At 39.9% G+C, this 17,394-nt stretch overlaps 3 protein-coding genes and 1 long non-coding RNA gene across 4 annotated transcripts in view; all 4 read left to right on the forward strand.

The window, feature by feature from the left end:
- The window catches only part of LOC149117508 (uncharacterized), a 60,368-nt gene that overhangs the window by 36,528 nt on the left and 6,446 nt on the right, over positions 1-17,394 (forward strand). The window lies entirely within an intron of this gene.
- Positions 2,474-7,227, forward strand: LOC149117511 (Fanconi anemia group G protein-like). The gene is made up of 9 exons (XM_089283576.1): positions 2,474-2,520; positions 3,038-3,242; positions 3,921-3,962; positions 4,011-4,067; positions 4,819-4,897; positions 5,602-5,716; positions 6,243-6,279; positions 6,372-6,440; positions 7,099-7,227. The coding sequence occupies exons 1-9, from the start codon at positions 2,474-2,476 to the stop codon at positions 7,225-7,227; spliced, it is 780 nt and encodes a 259-aa protein (XP_089139702.1).
- Positions 7,491-11,658, forward strand: LOC149117512 (uncharacterized). The gene is made up of 7 exons (XM_089283577.1): positions 7,491-7,653; positions 7,829-8,015; positions 8,811-8,920; positions 9,410-9,474; positions 9,681-9,777; positions 10,470-10,614; positions 11,494-11,658. Exons 1-7 carry the CDS (start codon positions 7,491-7,493, stop codon positions 11,621-11,623), a joined length of 897 nt encoding a protein of 298 aa, XP_089139703.1. The 3' UTR covers positions 11,624-11,658.
- Positions 13,065-15,418, forward strand: LOC149117513 (poly(A) RNA polymerase GLD2-B-like). The gene is made up of 2 exons (XM_089283295.1): positions 13,065-13,342; positions 14,283-15,418. Exons 1-2 carry the CDS (start codon positions 13,279-13,281, stop codon positions 14,729-14,731), a joined length of 513 nt encoding a protein of 170 aa, XP_089139421.1. The 5' UTR covers positions 13,065-13,278; the 3' UTR covers positions 14,732-15,418.

Below are 17,394 nucleotides of genomic sequence, written 5' to 3' on the forward strand. Positions count from 1 at the left end.
AAAATTGAAGGTGTAAGGTGTTTACCAAGATAGGCACGGAAGGCGTGCTCGGACTATAAAGAAGAAGCCTGAAAAAATCAGGGCTTCAACGGGATTCGAACCCGTGACCTCCGCGATATCGGTGCGTTGCTCTACCAACCGAGCTATGAAGCCACACACTGGGAGCGAGGTCAATTAATTGAGTTCATACTCTTCCCGTGAGGGGTGAAATGACGTGAAGTATATATGAAATAATTTATATTTGAACTGCGGTTGTAGATGAAAGTGAAGAATGATCATCGCAGTAATTAACGGGTTCGAATCCCGTTGAAGCCCTGATTTTTTCAGGCTTTTTCTTTCCAATTGCTTAAATTGGAAAATTTACTGCGATGATCATTCTTCACTTTCATCTACAATCGCAGTTCAAATATGAATTATTTCATATATACTTCACAAAATACTGAACAGTTGACCGTTTTATTCACTGATTAATTAAAAACCTGCAAAAGTGTTGGAATGCGACGATCCCGGGGGCGAGGCATTTGCCCTCTTTCTTCGTCCCCACCCCGGGGCATTTAGACAACTAACGTGTCCCCACCCCAGGGAATTTGTCCATATTTTTTAAACAAATGCTAATGCCCGGGGGTTAGCCCGGGGGGGGGGGGGGATGGGCATTGCTGGAATTGACTGATGCATAAACAGAAATACCATTTTTCAACAAGCTCGATCTACAACAATAACAGCTTAATGCTACCATAACTAAGACATAAACAACTTGTGTCGATTTTGTTTGGATGCGATTTCTATGTTAAATAATTCACTCAAAATGCCTAACAATACGAGAAGTAACGGTAAAACGAGTCTAAAATTCGACTCAGCCTATAACAATCATCTCCTGCGCCAAAGGCGCGAGAAACAATTACAAAAGCAAGTGTCAATACCAACGATAACAGCGTTCGCGACATATTTATGACCTTTTAGTTCAGCGAATGATATATCTGTAATCTAGAAAGTCCGCATCTCAACACTACAAGCCAGTTTGGCTTTCGCATCTGTAATTTGCAGCCAGAAATTCCATCTTTGACGAGTACAAGCTAGTTTCCGGGTGTTAATTTTCCAGAGCGGCGGCTGGTAACCGGGTCTACCAGGGACAACCTCACATTAAAATTTACCCGCTAGGTTCATCCCGAAAATGAGTATTTTCCAGCTAGGATAAGCTTCTGATTGAAGAAACAGTAAGCAAGCAATTGTTTTGAAGCGAGCTTTCCAGCAAGTTTCATGCCAGTGCAATAGAACACCAGTCAGCACACTGTGCCCTACGGAGCGGATATTTTGCGTATCGGCTCCGGTGAGGACTCCTGAATAGCTAGTGAAACTCGAAAGTTCTAAACAGGATGGCACTGCGCGGAAGACACGACAAGTCTCTCACAATCAAGCGCAAAAGTTTTATCGTTGGAGATGAGGGATGAGAGAATTTCAACTGCAAATTTTTCTAAATTAATGATCGTAGCACACTCTATGTTTTATACCAAGTGGTCCCGTATTAAACAGCATTCGTCACTTACTGGATTTATCTTTTTGTTGATGGTAATGGCGAAGACTTGTAATGGCGAAGGCCCTGTAAACGATGCTAATAACTTCTATGGAAGTACGCGTGAGCTAACCTGATATCAGTCGAAGTTCTGCGCGTTTTCTATCGTTGGATCGCTTTATCTTCACACAGGTCTTCACGTCTCGTTCGAAAACTAGCTGAATCTGACAACACAGCCTTCCGCTCGCCTCGCCATTTTGTATTGTTTTGATACACGAGACAAAGCAAAACAAAACAAAATAGGTCAACCTCCAATGCTAGGAGCCACCACTGACACCAATTGCCTCAGTTGTTTTTTACTATTAGTTATTAGAAGCTTTCGTTAGCTGACGAATTTTTAACCGTGTTTAAATAAAGATTATCTTATCTTATCCTATCTTATCTTCGGTTACAGAGAAATCTTCTTTCCTCCAAGACCTGGAACATGAAGAAGGATAAATTCACGTCCTTGCTCTCTAAGTGCCTTCCTCTTCAGTTTAGGAGGCAAGAAGTACAGTAATTATTACAAGGTTCGATGGTCTTCTTTAGCTTATTTTATTGTAAAGTGTGTCAGGACAGGGAGTGAATTTCTATTGACAGGTAGTACCAATACTCTTAGTTTCTTCAGTCTACCAAATTGGAGATACAATTAGGGGTCGCCCTGACAAGGCACTGCTAGAAAAACATCGATTTAACTGATTTCTTTTACTAATTGTAGTTAACAGTTTATAAACTCATGTATGACTTCCGCAGAATTTCAGTTTCTCTAAAGTACATTATGCAAAGATTCGCTCTGGCTTAATTGATCTGATGCAGATTTGAACGCATTCTTTATTCTTTTCCTTTTTGATAATTCAGAGGTACAGAACTTGGTGTCAGTGGTGACTAGTCTGTCAGCATTTGCTCACTTCACAAAGAAGGACTATGTTAAAGTCTTGGAAACACTTGCTAGCAAAATTCAAATTCAAGATGTTGGTTTTAATGACCTTTATCTTAAAGGTTAGGATTGTGATTTATACAGTTGTAAACTCTTGCATACAGAGTAAAAATAAATTAAGTATTTATTTAACGATTCAGACACAGGTTAAGTTGCAAATCTTGTTTTTAACTCTAGTATATCCTATTTTTTCTTTACATTCAGTTACTTCTCAGTACTAAACAGATGAATTAGGTTCATGATTTTGCAGACTTTATAACCATTCTTTAAATGTTAAAGCACACTTCATATGCTTTTTAAAATTTTTTCATGGTCACAATAAAAGCATTCATTGATCATTTGTATGGTGTATAAACTGTTCTTCTCTTTGCAGAACCAGGGCCGGACAATTTTTGTACACTAATATTAATAATAAAGTCAAGAATCTGAATCTGAGCACTAAAATTTTATTTGCTCTGGAAATGAGTGGATAACTTTGAGTGTTGTTGTGGAATCAGAAAAAAATAATTTTATATCCCTTTAGTATCATGTGCATTTCTTTTCCATGCCAGTTGGCAGCCCTTTGTGCCTCTTGTAGTGAATACATGGCAAGCTCGGGTAGATGTACTAATTGTCTATCAAAACCTAGGATACACTTTGTATGTGCGGGGTGAAGTGGATGAAGCATTGCCATGCTTCCAGCAATACCTCAACGCTTCTGAAGGGCAAGATAAAGCCGCTGGTTTAAACATGTTAGGCTGCTGCTGTGCAATAAAGGTACAAAACGGAACTTGTGAATGTTTCTTTAATTCAGAGCCAAACGACAGTATAGTCTTTCAAATATGATCACTAATAAAATGTTATAACCCTGTGATGAACAACTCCTGTGTAATTTGCTGTTCTTTATGGAAGTGAATAGAGCAGTTTTCATTTGAGTGCCGAAATGTAATTGGTTTTGCATCAGCCACGCTACACGATTGGCTCAAAAAACTCGCGCCAATTTTTCAGCCAATCAGTAGTAAATCCAAAACCAATCTTGACTCGCTCGCACAATCGCTCGCACACGTTTTCCCGCGCTTTGTGTCAGCTACATGTAATAAGTTTGAGTTTTGATTGGTTCACTGTATTGTCTGTGTCCTTTGTGATTGGCTAGAGTGATAACTTTGGTTTTGGTTTTACGACACCCAATTGAAAATCGCTCTATCGTAGACGTTGCAATCAAATGTTTTAATCGCAGTTAGTGACTCAACTGTGTCCTCGACAGACATCGAGAGGAACTGACATTAGAATGTGTGATAACATTTACTGCTGTTTAGTACAAAATCCATTAAACATACTGGAAAAAAATAAAACAGATTTAAATGATCAGCGCCTCCTTTCATGCCAGATTTAAGCCCACGCTCCTCTTACGGCTCTCTTAAATTTTGTTTGACTTTTTTTTTTTTACTTTTTCAGGGTAAATATCACACTGCAGTGTCAAAATTCAGGGAGGCCCTGGTACATGACTTTTAACAACTTTAAGCTCTGTTTAACATCACTCTTCAGTATCGGAAGCTGGGAAATGTCATGGCTGAAATACAGTCTCTTAAGCTGTTGAAACAGGTAATGTTGGAACATTTTAGCTGATGTGACTAATCACAGGGAAATTAAAGAGTTGTATTATTAGCCTGTGCAAAAGCTGACCTTTTGAGAAGCAGTCGAAACAACACCTTTCTTTTGGTGAAATCCTATGAAATGTGGAGAGAGTCTTCTGAAATCCTTTACTGCGCGCTTGTTAAGGTCTGTAAATAATTATTCTCAAATGAACCCATCATACACTGCTCGCATATCTGTAGAGCCTTGTCTTCAATTTGGAATGTTTTGGTGTCACATCTCACTCGTGACCAGCTCTCCCTCGAGTATGTAGACACTGACGTCAGAGGTGGGACGTTTGTTTACTGAGGTTAGAAGTCCTGTATTTAGCGTAACGCATCAGGTGAACGTCACTTTAAGAAGAACGCACCGTACGTGCATTCAGATAAGGAAGTACTAGACTTGCCATAAGTCGACCTTTACTTAATCCTAGGACTTTTAAAAAGTCTAAGAAAGTACGTTTTTGTGTCTTTAATTGATGTGTTTCGCTTTAACTGTATACGTCTTTTTGTGGTTGACTGTCGGTTTGAAAGTGGGCTTGCTTGACAAATGATTCGAATTCCGTTAGGTAGTTAGGATGGATGGTAGAAAAGAGCGGACCACGATGTTCCTGTCATGTTGGGACCTCCAAGAGTACATAGTTTGGCCTCTTCCCATGTGCTTATTAGAGTCACAGTGCAAAATTCAAATTTGTTATCAATTTCTTTGTTTGTCTGTTTAGGCCATCCAGAGTAGGGAAAGAGAACAGGAAAGATGCTATGATGTGGCAGTAATTCCCAGTGATCACAACAAAAAGCTAGGTAAGTCCCTTTAGTTCTGTTTTCCATTGCAGTACTCTCAAATAAATAATGCTACCGGTATTACACAGCCAGTTCAAACTTTGCACACAAATGCATCGAAATAAAAGTACGATTGGCAAAAGGGTAAGAGTGAAAAGCCTCTCATGGTCAGTACTTCTTACAAGTCTGAACCATTGAAAAAGTTTGGCAGGAGCAAAGCCAATGCAACACAGACTTTGTTTTAGCAGAAATGGTATTTTAGTGAATGCGATAAACGTAAAATAAAGTCTCTCTACAAGTGGCTTACGGTTATCAGGGCGGCGTTTATCTCCGGTTTCTGTAGCTCGAAGCGCCTAGGGGTATTTGTACTCCTCCCTGGATGGGATGCTAGTCTGTTGTAGGGTTTTTGTCTAGCATTAAATTTTCCAGTATCCATTTATGTACATGGGTGGCGAGAGGCACTGTACGTGTTAAGTGTCTTGCCCAAGAATATAACGCAGTGACCCCGGCCAGGGTTTGAACCCATTAGGCTACGTCGCCTCCCTCTGTGAATGGGATATCAGTAGGGTAAATGCAGCGCATGATCAGTGATATTTTTTGGGTTCACTTCGTAGCAGCGTTCTTGGAAATGAACATGGCCAGTTTTGTTTTTCCTGCAAAGCGACGTGGTTTTTAGACATCAGCAAAAATGTGTTACTAACAACGTTTCTTGTATTTTTCTTCAGATGCGGAGCTAACTGTTCCTCCAAGATTTGCCTTGGCCAATGCAATGTCAAGTTCTGGTATAACAACAGAACTTGTCACATTCATATTGGCTAAAAGATCTGCAGAACTCGACAGGTTTGGGTATAGTTAATAGAGGGAAAGATTTTGACACCTGGCAAAGTTGTTTGTTATATGTTTTTGTTGGCTATTTTGGGGGTTGGCCCTGCACAAAACCTGGTAAATTACAAAAGGTGGTTACGTGTGCTCATACAACTAACCAATGGAAGTATTTCGATTATGTAATTACTGCATAAAACAAACGATGTACAAGGTCAAGGACCTTCCAACATAAATCGTAGCTTGTTTGTTTGCTCCTTTGTTGTTTGACGGGATTCTAGCCATTTTCCTCTATTAACTATGGTTTGGGTTATTTTCAAAAGAAGCTATACTCAGATAGAGGAGTAGATTTAACTCTTTTAAGATTGTGAAATATGTCCAGCAAATTAAATTGTTATGACTTTAAGTGACAGTGAAAGAAAAACAAAGGAAAAGTTCATTGGCCAATTCACTTCAACTCCTTAGAAACTGATTGGACATGGTTTTTTACTTTTTTGATGATAATAATTACGTCTACCTAGACTTGCTGTTCATGCTGGTTAAGGTTTAACCAAACTATTGTTCACTGTCAGCTTGAAATTGTAAGTCGTTTACGAAACGGCCTTTCAATTATCCCGCGTACTACCTGTTTGTGTGTCAGCTTTTTTGGTCAAGTGACATTTTGTTTGTTTAGGTTGAAGAGTCAGCGAAGTACTATCTGGAGTTGCTGGCCAACATTACAGACATACGCACTGTTAGCTTTGTAAGTATCAAAGATAATATCAAACACCTTTCAAATCGCAGTAAGTGGAGGAGAATGGCCTCTAACTCAGCACGTTAGGATGCCCGGAAACGTCAGCGTAATCGTCTGCAAAAGTCACCAAGCCCGCAGTTCATCACTTAAGTTGCTAAGCAACACGACCTAGCCTTGTTGTGCCGTGCTGGCGGACAGTTTTTGGAATATGGCGATTGCTGGCACTTAATTTTGATTAGATGATAAGAATCGAAATTTATCTGGAATGTTTGAACGAAGATTTGTGGCTACCTGCAGTTGTTTCCTATACCGTGTTGTTCTTCCAAAACTAAGTGGCCTACAATGCGAACGAACAATAGTACCAGAGCGAGGTTTGGGGTGGACATTTTCATACATTTGCTGTAATTTTGTCCACCCTGACCTCGACTCGGCGCCATCAGTTTTATTGGAATGCGGGAAAGGTCTATTGTTGTGTATCTATAGGCTTGTATTGTTAGTATTATGAACTTTCTACTGTTACCTGACAAACGGTATTGGTGAATTCTAAGAAAAATGTTCCGTCGTGTGTACGTAAATAATCCCAGAAATGTAAGAGAAGTCTAACACTTACTGCGAAAGTTAGCATTACAAGGAACTATTCACTATTCATTCCCTTCATTCTTGACAGCGCAACACTAGGAATCTGCCAAGTCCCACAAAGCTGTATCAGCAATGTGCATTTGCGCTGTTTAAAGCTAGAAGATATGAAGACGCTGTGACGGTTTGTGATAAAGTGCTCACAAATTTTGAAAGTTAGTTAGGTATGTTTGTTTTCAGAAGTGTGAAAGGTATGGTCTCCTGTATGTTTGTTAATAATAAGTACTGCTGAAAAAAATACTTTATCTTCATGTCTACCTAATCAACTGAGGTGGCATCTGTGGGGGAAATTTTGTGTGAGGATAATTTCCGTACGACTTTCAGTTAGAGCTGTTGTACTGTTTTAGTTGAGGTAAAGTAAGAAAAGTCTGCTTCAAACCTGGTAGCTCGTCGTCTTTGGCACGTAACTTTGATTTCTGTAGCATGAAGCGAGCTGGAGAGCTGGAGTATTGCCACAGCCCTGGATGGGATGCTAGTCCATCACAGGTTTGGTCCCAGGCAAACATGTTACACGTAGGTGAAGAAAGGCACTCTGAGAGCAAAATGCCCTACCAGTGGAAACAAAACATCACAAAACCCTGGTCAGGTGATGGCTAAAACCCTTACCTCTCGCTGCAGAGTCAAACCTAGAAACCATTAGATCACCATACTTTCCATTAGTTGCGAGAAGACATTAATTCTGTCCGTTTAAGACGAGAGATTCGTCAATAACATTACCGGTGATTTGAAGCCAGAGATTTGACTTCATTTTTTTTTCTCAGATGACGGAGATGAAACAAGTGCAATTGACAAGGCTTCCAGGAAACGACCTCGTTCAGATGACGAGGCAGAAATCATAAACAGCGAAGATGAAGACATTGTGCCTGATGATGTTGAGATGTTGATGTTGAAAGCCGAGGCTTTAGTTCATCTTCACCAGCCACTTGAAGCAGTACAATCTCTCAACAGGTACAGAGTATGTAGTAAATTATATAATCCAACCTTTATCATAAGAAAGTCTAGACTTACCGCAAGTCGACTTCATCAGTTTCAGGGTAGCATAGCTCAGCGAGCTTAGCGAGCTGCAAGGTTTAATTAACGCCTAATTGTCGAAAATACTAATCACGTGAACCTGTCGCCATTCAGTTTCGTTGTGTTGCATAGTAACGTAGTTGGAAAAAGCTGCTGGCCCCTGTTTCTTGCGCAATGATATAAACATAAAGTTACATGCTTGCTTCTTATGATTTCAAGGGATTCGCTGTGGGCTAATCACCATAGCTGTCGCCCCATTGTTCTTAAGCTGCGCCCGTAGCCTTCCGCGGTTTCCCTCTTCTACACATGCTTCAGCTGTTATTATATTATTCGGCGCTAAGTCGTGGCTTTTGTTTTGTTCAGTATTGTGACATTAAACCTGGAATTCGTTAAAGCTGGAGTTCGTGTTCAATTTGCTGGCGAATGATTAGCGCGTTGCACTTAAGATCGAGTGGCCCGGGCTCGAGCCCTGGCCGCGACCATTTTGCTGTGTTCTTGGGCAACACACATTTCTCACAAAGGTGTCTCTTTCCACAAAGAAGGATAAATTATTTTATTATTATTAAATGGATACTGGGGGGTAAGCTTGCGATGGACTAGCATCCTTATCAGGGTGGCGGGAGGAGTAGCAATATTCCTAGTTGTTGGGTGGTAACCGGAATAAGCTTTACAAGTTGTGGGCCACCAGCCTCGTAAAGACTAAAACTTCGTATAATTTTAAAATCATCGCAGGGTGCTGAAAGCGCTCGAAGGTGTTCAGCCATCAGGTTATTGTTCAAGACGCCAAGAAAATGAACACGGCACCGAGGGGCAGCAGAAAAAAAGAAGAAAGGTGGATTGTGGTGAGTTGTAACATATTCATGATTCGGTAAATGAACTGCGTTTAAGATTGAAACATACCTGGGTGATGAGGGTGTGCAAAGATATCCTAAAAATCCCTAAATATAATGACAAGTAGTTGGCTTGTGTTGACGGCTGTCCCCTCGCTAATCCAGTAAGCAGTGTGCAATAAAAATATTCATGAAAAAGTTCATTGATACAAATAACCGCAAGTTTCTAAATCTTGTGTTCAACTAGATAATTTTCTCTAAAAAAACGCATTTGTTGGACTCTATTTTTACCAGATAGAATTATTAGAAGTTAAAGGTGAGTCAGTGTAGGTGAAATTTGCACTGAAACTTTGTTGTGTTGAATGTCTAAGGCAATGGACAAACAACTTGAATCCTATCTGTTTGAAATCCGCTATACTTTGTTGTTTACAACGTGTTGTCTTTGTAACTTTAACATGGCTCTTAATTTTGCTACAAGTATTTTACGTTTTGCTTTACAAGGAGACAACGATTTGACAGAGGAACGGAGGCAAAGTTGTGAACCAAATAAGCTTGTGAAAGTTAAGGTGAGGGCAGCTGTCATATTCTCAGCAAGGTCATCTTGTTTAATATTTTGCCACGTTTGCAGCTAAATAGATAAGAGATTGTTGAGAAAGATTTAAATGCTGTGATCACGAGCATGGGGCAAAGAAAAAGATATGTCGAATCTCTGGCCTTTTGTGGCTCGAATGTAGTTTTAGAGTTTTCTCTTCTGTATTTTCATTGCTTGCAGGTCCAGGCGTATAATCAGAAAGCGTCGATCCTAGAAGGCCTGGGTCAGACCCACGATGCTTTGCACCAGTTGCATCTCAGTCTGGAATATTTACAAGGTAGTGCCTTATGTAAACTACAAAAAATGTCACGTGAAGTCGTCAGTTTTGGCTCTGTACCCAAACAATGGGATTCTAAAAAGACAACTCGATATAACGTGTGATCATATATACTGATATCGTGTTTATAACAGTTTACGGAAACAGCCTCTGATATTGACACAAACTAGACTTGAAGCTGAGCACGGATCTTTAGCTGGGAATGAAATAGCACAATTTGCGTTAAGGGTGTTATTCTTTAACATTAGCTAATATTGCACTGAATGAAAAACCATGCAGGCTCACAAATGGTAGTTTTTTTTCTGTCTTTTAATTTAGAAGCTCCTACACAATAGAATTGCCATATCACATTTATTTACGAAGCGAAGTTTTCTAGATTCGTAATAATCTATGGCCGATGGCTACACTGTCGTGGCGCTAGACATTTCTTTGTACAAACGTAACTTTTGAAATTTTATATTTCGTCTAGTTTAAATCAGCTTTACGTTTTCGCTAGACCCAATAAGGCAAATCTATAAATGTACCGGCTATTTCCATTCCATATATTTTTAATGTCGTGTTAATCACAACTTTTACTAATCCATGCGTCATGGTGTTATTTGTCAGAACACGCTTGTCTCTTTTTCTGCTGCGATTGTGTTGAGACAAAACTATCGATTAATTAGTGCTCGTTTTGTTTATGTTTTCTCTAGATAATCCTGAAACAGTTTACAAGCACACTAAGCTGCTCTTCAATTTGGATCAAAACAGAGAAGCAACGCTTAACTGGCTGAGATTCAGAGGCATTCAGCTTCATCAACATAAAGGAGACCTGGGTTCCATTAAGAAAGCTTTGAGGTGAGCTGATGAGACGTGTGAACACATTCTCGTTCGCATTCCTACCGATTCATTTGGTCGGCGGGGCCTAGATACTAACGCCTAAGCCTTGCCGGTCGAAGGAACCGACTGGCACTGGGGAAGAGAAATCACATGAAGCACCTACATCTGCTTAAAAGGAGTACGTGAACGGAGATATCTTAATGCGACAGACTTTGGACCGTGTTTATACAAGTTTCTTTCTCATAGTTCACATGTAGAGTCTCACATGAAAAGGCTTTGACCAATGCCCCTTTTGTTTCAAATGTTTAGATTGATAAAAGTTCTTTTGAAGAACCACCACATACTTAGTTTAGGTTGGTTTATGCCTCGGTTTTCGCAAATTCTCGTGTAAGTACCTGAAGATTCACCGATTGTTGTTGTTCAATTAAAAATAGCACATGTCAGCCTGACGTCATCAAGATACGTCATGCTACTTGACAACAGTGAGCACAAAAAAACGCGGGCTCAGGCAATTTGCGATCCAACAAGGTGTTCTGATTTGACACTCAGGAACAACGTTGATTAAAAGTGACTTTATTTTTTACTTACGAATCTCGCGATACTCTAAACTAATTTTGTTTGTTTCTCCTTGTCAAAACTATCTCGAACCTGAACATGGAACACAGCGTAAAATTCGAAATATAGTTTCAAAAATTATCCGTCGTTCACGTTCTCCAGACAACGCAGAATTTGGTCATTTCGTGTTGTCGTTTTGCAGAGGACTGCAAAGAAATGTACCAAGAATTATAACGCACGTGCACAGCTATTGCTTTGGCTCTGTTGTGGTTGTCGTTATGGGTTTCTTAAACTCCCTAATTACCACATGACATGACGTGAGTGTCTTTATTTGCTCAACAGTTCCTCCATTGTGAAACTCGTTGAAAGTGAGGTCACCCTGGAGCAAGTGCAAGAAATTGACGAGTTGTCATTGACGCGATGGAGCGTCGAGGAAGAGGATCCTTTTTATCCATTTGCCAGAGTTTTATGAATTATAGATTAAACGTTATAGAGACTAGAGTAAAATGTTAAATGAAACTAAATTCAAGCAAAGATGGGAGCTTCTAATCTACACGCGGGATGCGAGCTTTTACGCGAGACTGCCCACGAGATACTCTGGTCGCCCGCGGAATGAACGCTTTGCGTGGATTCACACAGGTCACAAGGATGTGTACGTTTTACGGATGACAAAAATGGACCAAGATTATATTTCATTTTATATCTTTTATAGCGAAACAAATTGAAATTGCAAAGGCCTTCCGAGACCAAGAGATAAGGAAATTAATTTCAGTAAATTACAATCCGTTTTATTTTCACTCCATCAAGTAGAAGTGCTTTTAAAAATTAATTAAGTGAAACGTGTTTAGATTTAATAGTTTTCACATTCTCGAAAGATGACCTCATTTTTCTAGGAATTCAGTGTTTACATCCTGCACAAATTTTCCGGGAACGTTGTCGAGTTTCCTAGAAAATGAGTATGATGTAAATGTTAAGTACCCCTAACAGCCAATCGGTATTCTGATACATTACCTCATTAGGTCACTTTGTCATGCAACTCTTGTTTTCTGATTAAATACGAAATTTCTGAGAAACGCGTTTTTCAATCGATCTGTAGTTTAGGGAAGCTGTTAGGCGTAAGCTTTGAGGCTAGTTGAGATCCGTCTGGCTTCGAAGCGATCCAAACAACTGCGAGAACCCTCACTCCAGATTCATTTTCGATTCCACAAATATCCGGAAATTTTTTAGAAGTTTCTGAGATATTTAGAGCATATTTTGAAATATTCATAGTTTTTTGGCTGAGCCCTCTGTTTTCCTCGCTATATTCTTGAAACAAATACTCAGTTCTATGCCAGAAACAACGGAGTTCAGCGATTTTCCACTTGACAAACTGAATGTGATAAATGTAAATAATGTAAAAAATTCATATCACCACAAGCAGTACTAAGGCCGCAGTTTTTGAAAATGGTGGATACTGGCAACATCGAGGCGCCTGAAACTTCTTCTTCTCCTCCTTTTATCGGTTCATTTTTTAGAACAAAAATACCGGATATTTAGAGGGTTTTTCGAGGTATTTAGAAATTTTTGGTGATATTTAGAATTTCCGCAAAGGTATTTGGGCGATTTTACGTGATTTCTATGGAAAGGCCTGGACATTGCTTACGGAAACTCAGCCACCCATAGAGCACTATGGACTCTAGAATAATTCTTAAGAATTACATTAATATCTCTATGCTCCTAACGTAAATTAGTCAAGTTTCTATTCAAGGACCAACTGGTTCATGGACCCTAGCGTCTTTCAGGCGTTCAGTTAGTTTAGGCGCAGCGCGAGAAACGGCGTGCGAAAAAATAGGGGAGAGGATCGGCGAGAGAAAGCTTTCCCTCTCCGCGCTCATTCCCGAATTTTTCGCTCGCCGTTTTTCACGTAGGCTACGTAGACCCGGGTTCATGGAGCGACAATTGCAAGGTTTTTCAAAGCTGTCCTCTGTTGTATAGGTGGTACCGAACGCGAGAGTGCCTATCATCAAACTCAAAGACAGGGAGAAGTCGTTTGAAACCGACATCAGCGTGGAGAACTGGACCAGTGTGCGGAACGCCTTCCTTTTAAAATGCTTCTCCGAGTGTGACCCGAGAGTGAAACCACTGGTCATGGTAATCAAACTGTGGGCTCAAAGAGCAGGGATTACTGACGCGAGAGTCAAGAGGCTCGCAGGTACGTTAGGGGAATAAACTAAACAAGTTATGAACACTGTGGTGTTCGGTCTGGTCAGTGGAGTACATGTTTGGCCAATCTTTGCACAGTTGCCACGTCAGAAAGACGTCATTAGGGCTACGTCACGTTGCCTAGCAACAGAAATTCGTTGTTCATGCAAGCCAAACACATACCGGAAATTTCGGTGGAAAGGCAATTGGATCAGACAGTTTCCGGGACGTCCGTTTAAAAATTGGGTACTACCTTCAGAAGTACTCCTGTTTTTTTCCGTTCTGAACGAACATCGGATATATTCCTTACCATTTGCTGATCTCTCCAGTTTTCAGTCTCCCATCAAGAGAAAACAATATCTTGCCTTAGTCATGTAGTTTTTCAGTTTCTCAGTTCTTAAGTTAATTTTTAAAGGGGAAAGTACTGAAAAAAGCTGCTAGATACCTTGGAAGAGAATTCAACCATGGACGTTGCTTCAGTTATAGTTTTTTCATGGACATTGCCTCAGTCATAATTTCTTTCGACTGGATTTTTTTTATTTCGGAAAAACTCTTACCATTTGTTTAAAGGTCATCTCAACCGGTTCCTCTTGACAAATGTTCAACCCACCGACATCTCCAGAACTGTGTTATAACTGAGGTGGAAAAGATTCTCATTCCATTGACTCGATTAAGCTTCGATTGTTGAAAGAAACGATGAAACGGCCGATTGCGGACATTTTCGACCTTAGATTTCTATTTGACAGTCTCCATTTTCGACGTCAAAAAGCTACTGACTACTGTCCAGAAAGAAAATAAGCGTCCAAATAATATTTAAGGTTATGGACTCAAAATGAATTGAATTGATTTGCTGACAGGTAATTATAACGTGTTTTAAAATTTGATCTTAAAAAACTTCCTGGTAACCTGGGTTTTTTCTGAGTAACTGATTGATTATTTTTATTTTATAGGTTTCGCTGTAGTTCTCCTCGTAATTCATTATCTTCAAGCCGGATGTTCCCCGCCTGTAGCACCTGCTCTACAAGAATCCTTTCGCAGTATCTTCCAAGCCTCAAACAGTGTTGTCATGGAGAAGCTCACCGCTGACGTTCCTGATCAAATTCGTTCGTTCAAGTCTTCCAACACACAAAGTCTCGGTGAGCTGTTAGTCGGCTTTTTCCAGTACTTTTCCTCGTTCGACTGGGGCAGAACCATGTCCATACGTACAGGAAGTACTCGCGCCACTGCGACCTACGACAAGATATGGCGGGGACCTTACATCCGACTAGAGGATCCCTCCCATGGAGGAAATGTCACGAGATCCGTGTATGATTCTTACAAGTTCTCGCGCATCAAAAGTGCCTTCAGCTCCGCTTCTTCCAAGTTAAGGGGGAATGCTTCCTTGGAGGAAATCTTTTAGCAATATAATAGAAGGAGGCGTGGTCGAGTGGTTAGGACGCTGGTCTCGTCGTCTGAGGATCGCGGAGTCATCAAATCTTCCATCCTGCCACGAGATGAATTTGTTCTCAGTAGTCCCAAGTTCCACTCTTTGGCCACGCTATCGAAATGGCGAACTTGCCAGTTCGTTTTGATGTCTTTGATAGAAAAATTTCAAATTTCATTTTGATGGTAAATAAAATGGCAAATTTTAAGCTCGATAGTGAAGTGGAAAAAAAAAAAAAACAGTATGATAACACGTCACGACTGTGGAAAAACGAAAACATTTTGAGCCTTGGAATGGAATAGAAAACATGACCTCCCAGATACCGGACGAACGCTCCAACCACTTAACTAAGGAGACACTCAAAACAAGGCCATATTTACTTGGTAAATGTGCTTGCTCATTGTCTTTTTGTGGCTTTGTCGATAAAAAGCCCGCCTGTTGTTTTTGAGGTCATGGGTTCGAATCCTGTCGGAGACTCGGCTATTTTCATTGTCTCACGCTCGTGACGTTTTGAGCACTGTATCTTTACTGTTTCATTCATATTTATCACGGCCTGGCATGCTGCAAGATTTCATCCTTAAACCGTGTGTTAAGATCCTTTTTTATTTACTACTTACCTTTGTAGGCTTTTTGACGGCATGGAATAAAGTTTTTACATGTCCAGTTATGTATTCATCCTTGGCAGCAGTGTCCCTTGCCTTCGATGAAGGGGGAAGGGGGAGGGATTTAGAGGCTGAAAACAAGAATTATCCATGGTTATCGATTTTTGCCAATCGATCTTTCCTCTTGATAGCAATCGATAAAGAAATTTTTTGTGAGTTCGATTGTTATCGATTTCAAATATAAATCCATAGCAATCGGCGATCATATCGAGTGATTTCTGATATCGATTTTTATCGATTGACTACGCCTGATGCAAACTGATGTTTGTCATCACGTGATCGCTTTTTTTGAATCCGCGGCTGAATCCAACGGTGCGTGAAACGGCCTGAAAAAAAAGCTATTTTTAACAGACGTCTCAACCTAGTTCCCAGGGTCTAAATGAGAAATGGCCACCAAAACATTTCAGTTGGTGATGAAAGAAATTTTCGATGTGCCGTCATTTTCGCAAGGCTAGTCATAATTGTTTAACCATTGTTTCCAGACCAGTCATTTGCAAACCACTTTTTTGATAATGGTTTACAGCTGACAATCGAGTGACTTTGTCTACACGTTACGCCTTTCCATAAGTATTTAAATACAAATCGATTCAGTTCTTGGGGATGGTTTAAAATGGCGATACATAAACGAATTTTGAGATAATCACTTTTGCAAATGATTATATGAAATATGTTAAATCTGAACTGCGAGGAAAGGGTGATCACCGACGTTATGTGGTCAACGGCTTAGTCAGTTGTGAAAATAACGCCTGAAAAAATTTCGGCTTGAACGGTACCACTGCGATACCGGTGCAGTGTTCACCAAGTGAGCTCTCAAGCCAGCTGGGAGCTGGTCACATTGTGAGTTCGTACAAATGAGTTCTTGATATACCCGTAGATGGTGGAGAATGCAAGTCCTTATATGAAACATGTTAAATTTGAACTACCGCGGAGGAAGATTTAAAGAAATGAGTGCGGGTCATCGCAGCTACTGCAGTTACAGATTTTAAGATAACGTCTGAAAAAGTACTTCTTGTTCTTAAGGGTATTAAAATACTTGTTTGCACATGCACTGTAACCAAAAATGTCTCGCAATTTTGCTTTTGAGCTTTAATGGAATTTTTTTTGCAATTTACAGCTGTCAATCTCATTTTTGACGGTTGCAAATTTAGGCCAGTCTCAGAGTGTAAAAGTCACTGCTCACCTTTTTCAATTGTTCAAACAAAAATAATTTAATTCTTTGCTAAACGACACGTTGTCAGTCCCAAAATTTTACACAGCTAATTGCCTTAACTGGAAGGAAAGTAGTATTTCTAAATCCGGCCAATTGCAATTTCTTGTCGGTTCCAATTTTCTTGAAATTTATTTTAGGTATTAAACCAATGGCGAGAACGTACTGATACATGCACTAACACTCATGGAATGACAAAGAGCAAGCCGAAAACTCATTTTGATGTCGTTCTAACTTCAGAATCTGTAAACAAAAATAACTATCAAATTCCTAGGTAGACGATATGTAGTTACTCACGAAATAATAGTTATTTCCCAGGACTCATTGCCACCATAACACGAAGAGTGGTTCAGTGTTTCCAAAGGCCAATTTCTTGCCAGTTTTTTATAGCAAAAGAACCAATCTATTGTTAGTTGGAAAGTAGTTATGTAGGTAACCAATAGTGATATTGTATTGTTATATACACGTAATATGGAATGACTAAGTACTGGATAAGCCAGCTCAATTTGATGTCTTTCTTGCCTCAGAATCTGTAAATAAAAATAATTAATTTCCTAGGTAGACGATAAGTCGTTATTTCGGAAACAATAGTTACTTCACAAAACTTATTGTCAACATTGCAGGTCTAGTAGTTGTTTCCAAAGGCCAATTTCCTGCAAGTTTTAGTTTTATGACAAGAATCAAGTCGCTGATATTTGGAAAATAGTAGTGACACCTCATTGTTACCTACATAACCACTGGTGATACCTTATTGCTATATGCGCGCAGAA

This window comes from Orbicella faveolata, unplaced genomic scaffold, assembly GCF_042242905.1.
Source record: "Orbicella faveolata isolate gen_17 unplaced genomic scaffold, um_ofav_v1 contig_12, whole genome shotgun sequence".
Classification (NCBI taxonomy): domain Eukaryota; kingdom Metazoa; phylum Cnidaria; class Anthozoa; order Scleractinia; family Merulinidae; genus Orbicella; species Orbicella faveolata.

Bases quoted from the DNA above. Each gene is read 5' to 3' on its own strand.
- LOC149117511 (XM_089283576.1), top strand. From the start codon at position 2,474: ATGTTAAAGTCTTGGAAACACTTGCTAGCAAAATTCAAATTCAAGAT. The intron at 4,898-5,601 runs GTAAGTCCCTTT...ATTTTTCTTCAG, and splicing joins TGATCACAACAAAAAGCTAG to ATGCGGAGCTAACTGTTCCT. The intron at 5,717-6,242 runs GTTTGGGTATAG...ATGCTGGTTAAG, and splicing joins AGATCTGCAGAACTCGACAG to GTTTAACCAAACTATTGTTC.
- LOC149117512 (XM_089283577.1), top strand. From the start codon at position 7,491: ATGAAGCGAGCTGGAGAGCTGGAGTATTGCCACAGCCCTGGATGGGAT. The intron at 9,475-9,680 runs GTGAGGGCAGCT...CATTGCTTGCAG, and splicing joins ATAAGCTTGTGAAAGTTAAG to GTCCAGGCGTATAATCAGAA. The intron at 9,778-10,469 runs GTAGTGCCTTAT...TGTTTTCTCTAG, and splicing joins CAGTCTGGAATATTTACAAG to ATAATCCTGAAACAGTTTAC.
- LOC149117513 (XM_089283295.1), top strand. From the start codon at position 13,279: ATGGTAATCAAACTGTGGGCTCAAAGAGCAGGGATTACTGACGCGAGA. The intron at 13,343-14,282 runs GTACGTTAGGGG...TTTATTTTATAG, and splicing joins GAGAGTCAAGAGGCTCGCAG to GTTTCGCTGTAGTTCTCCTC.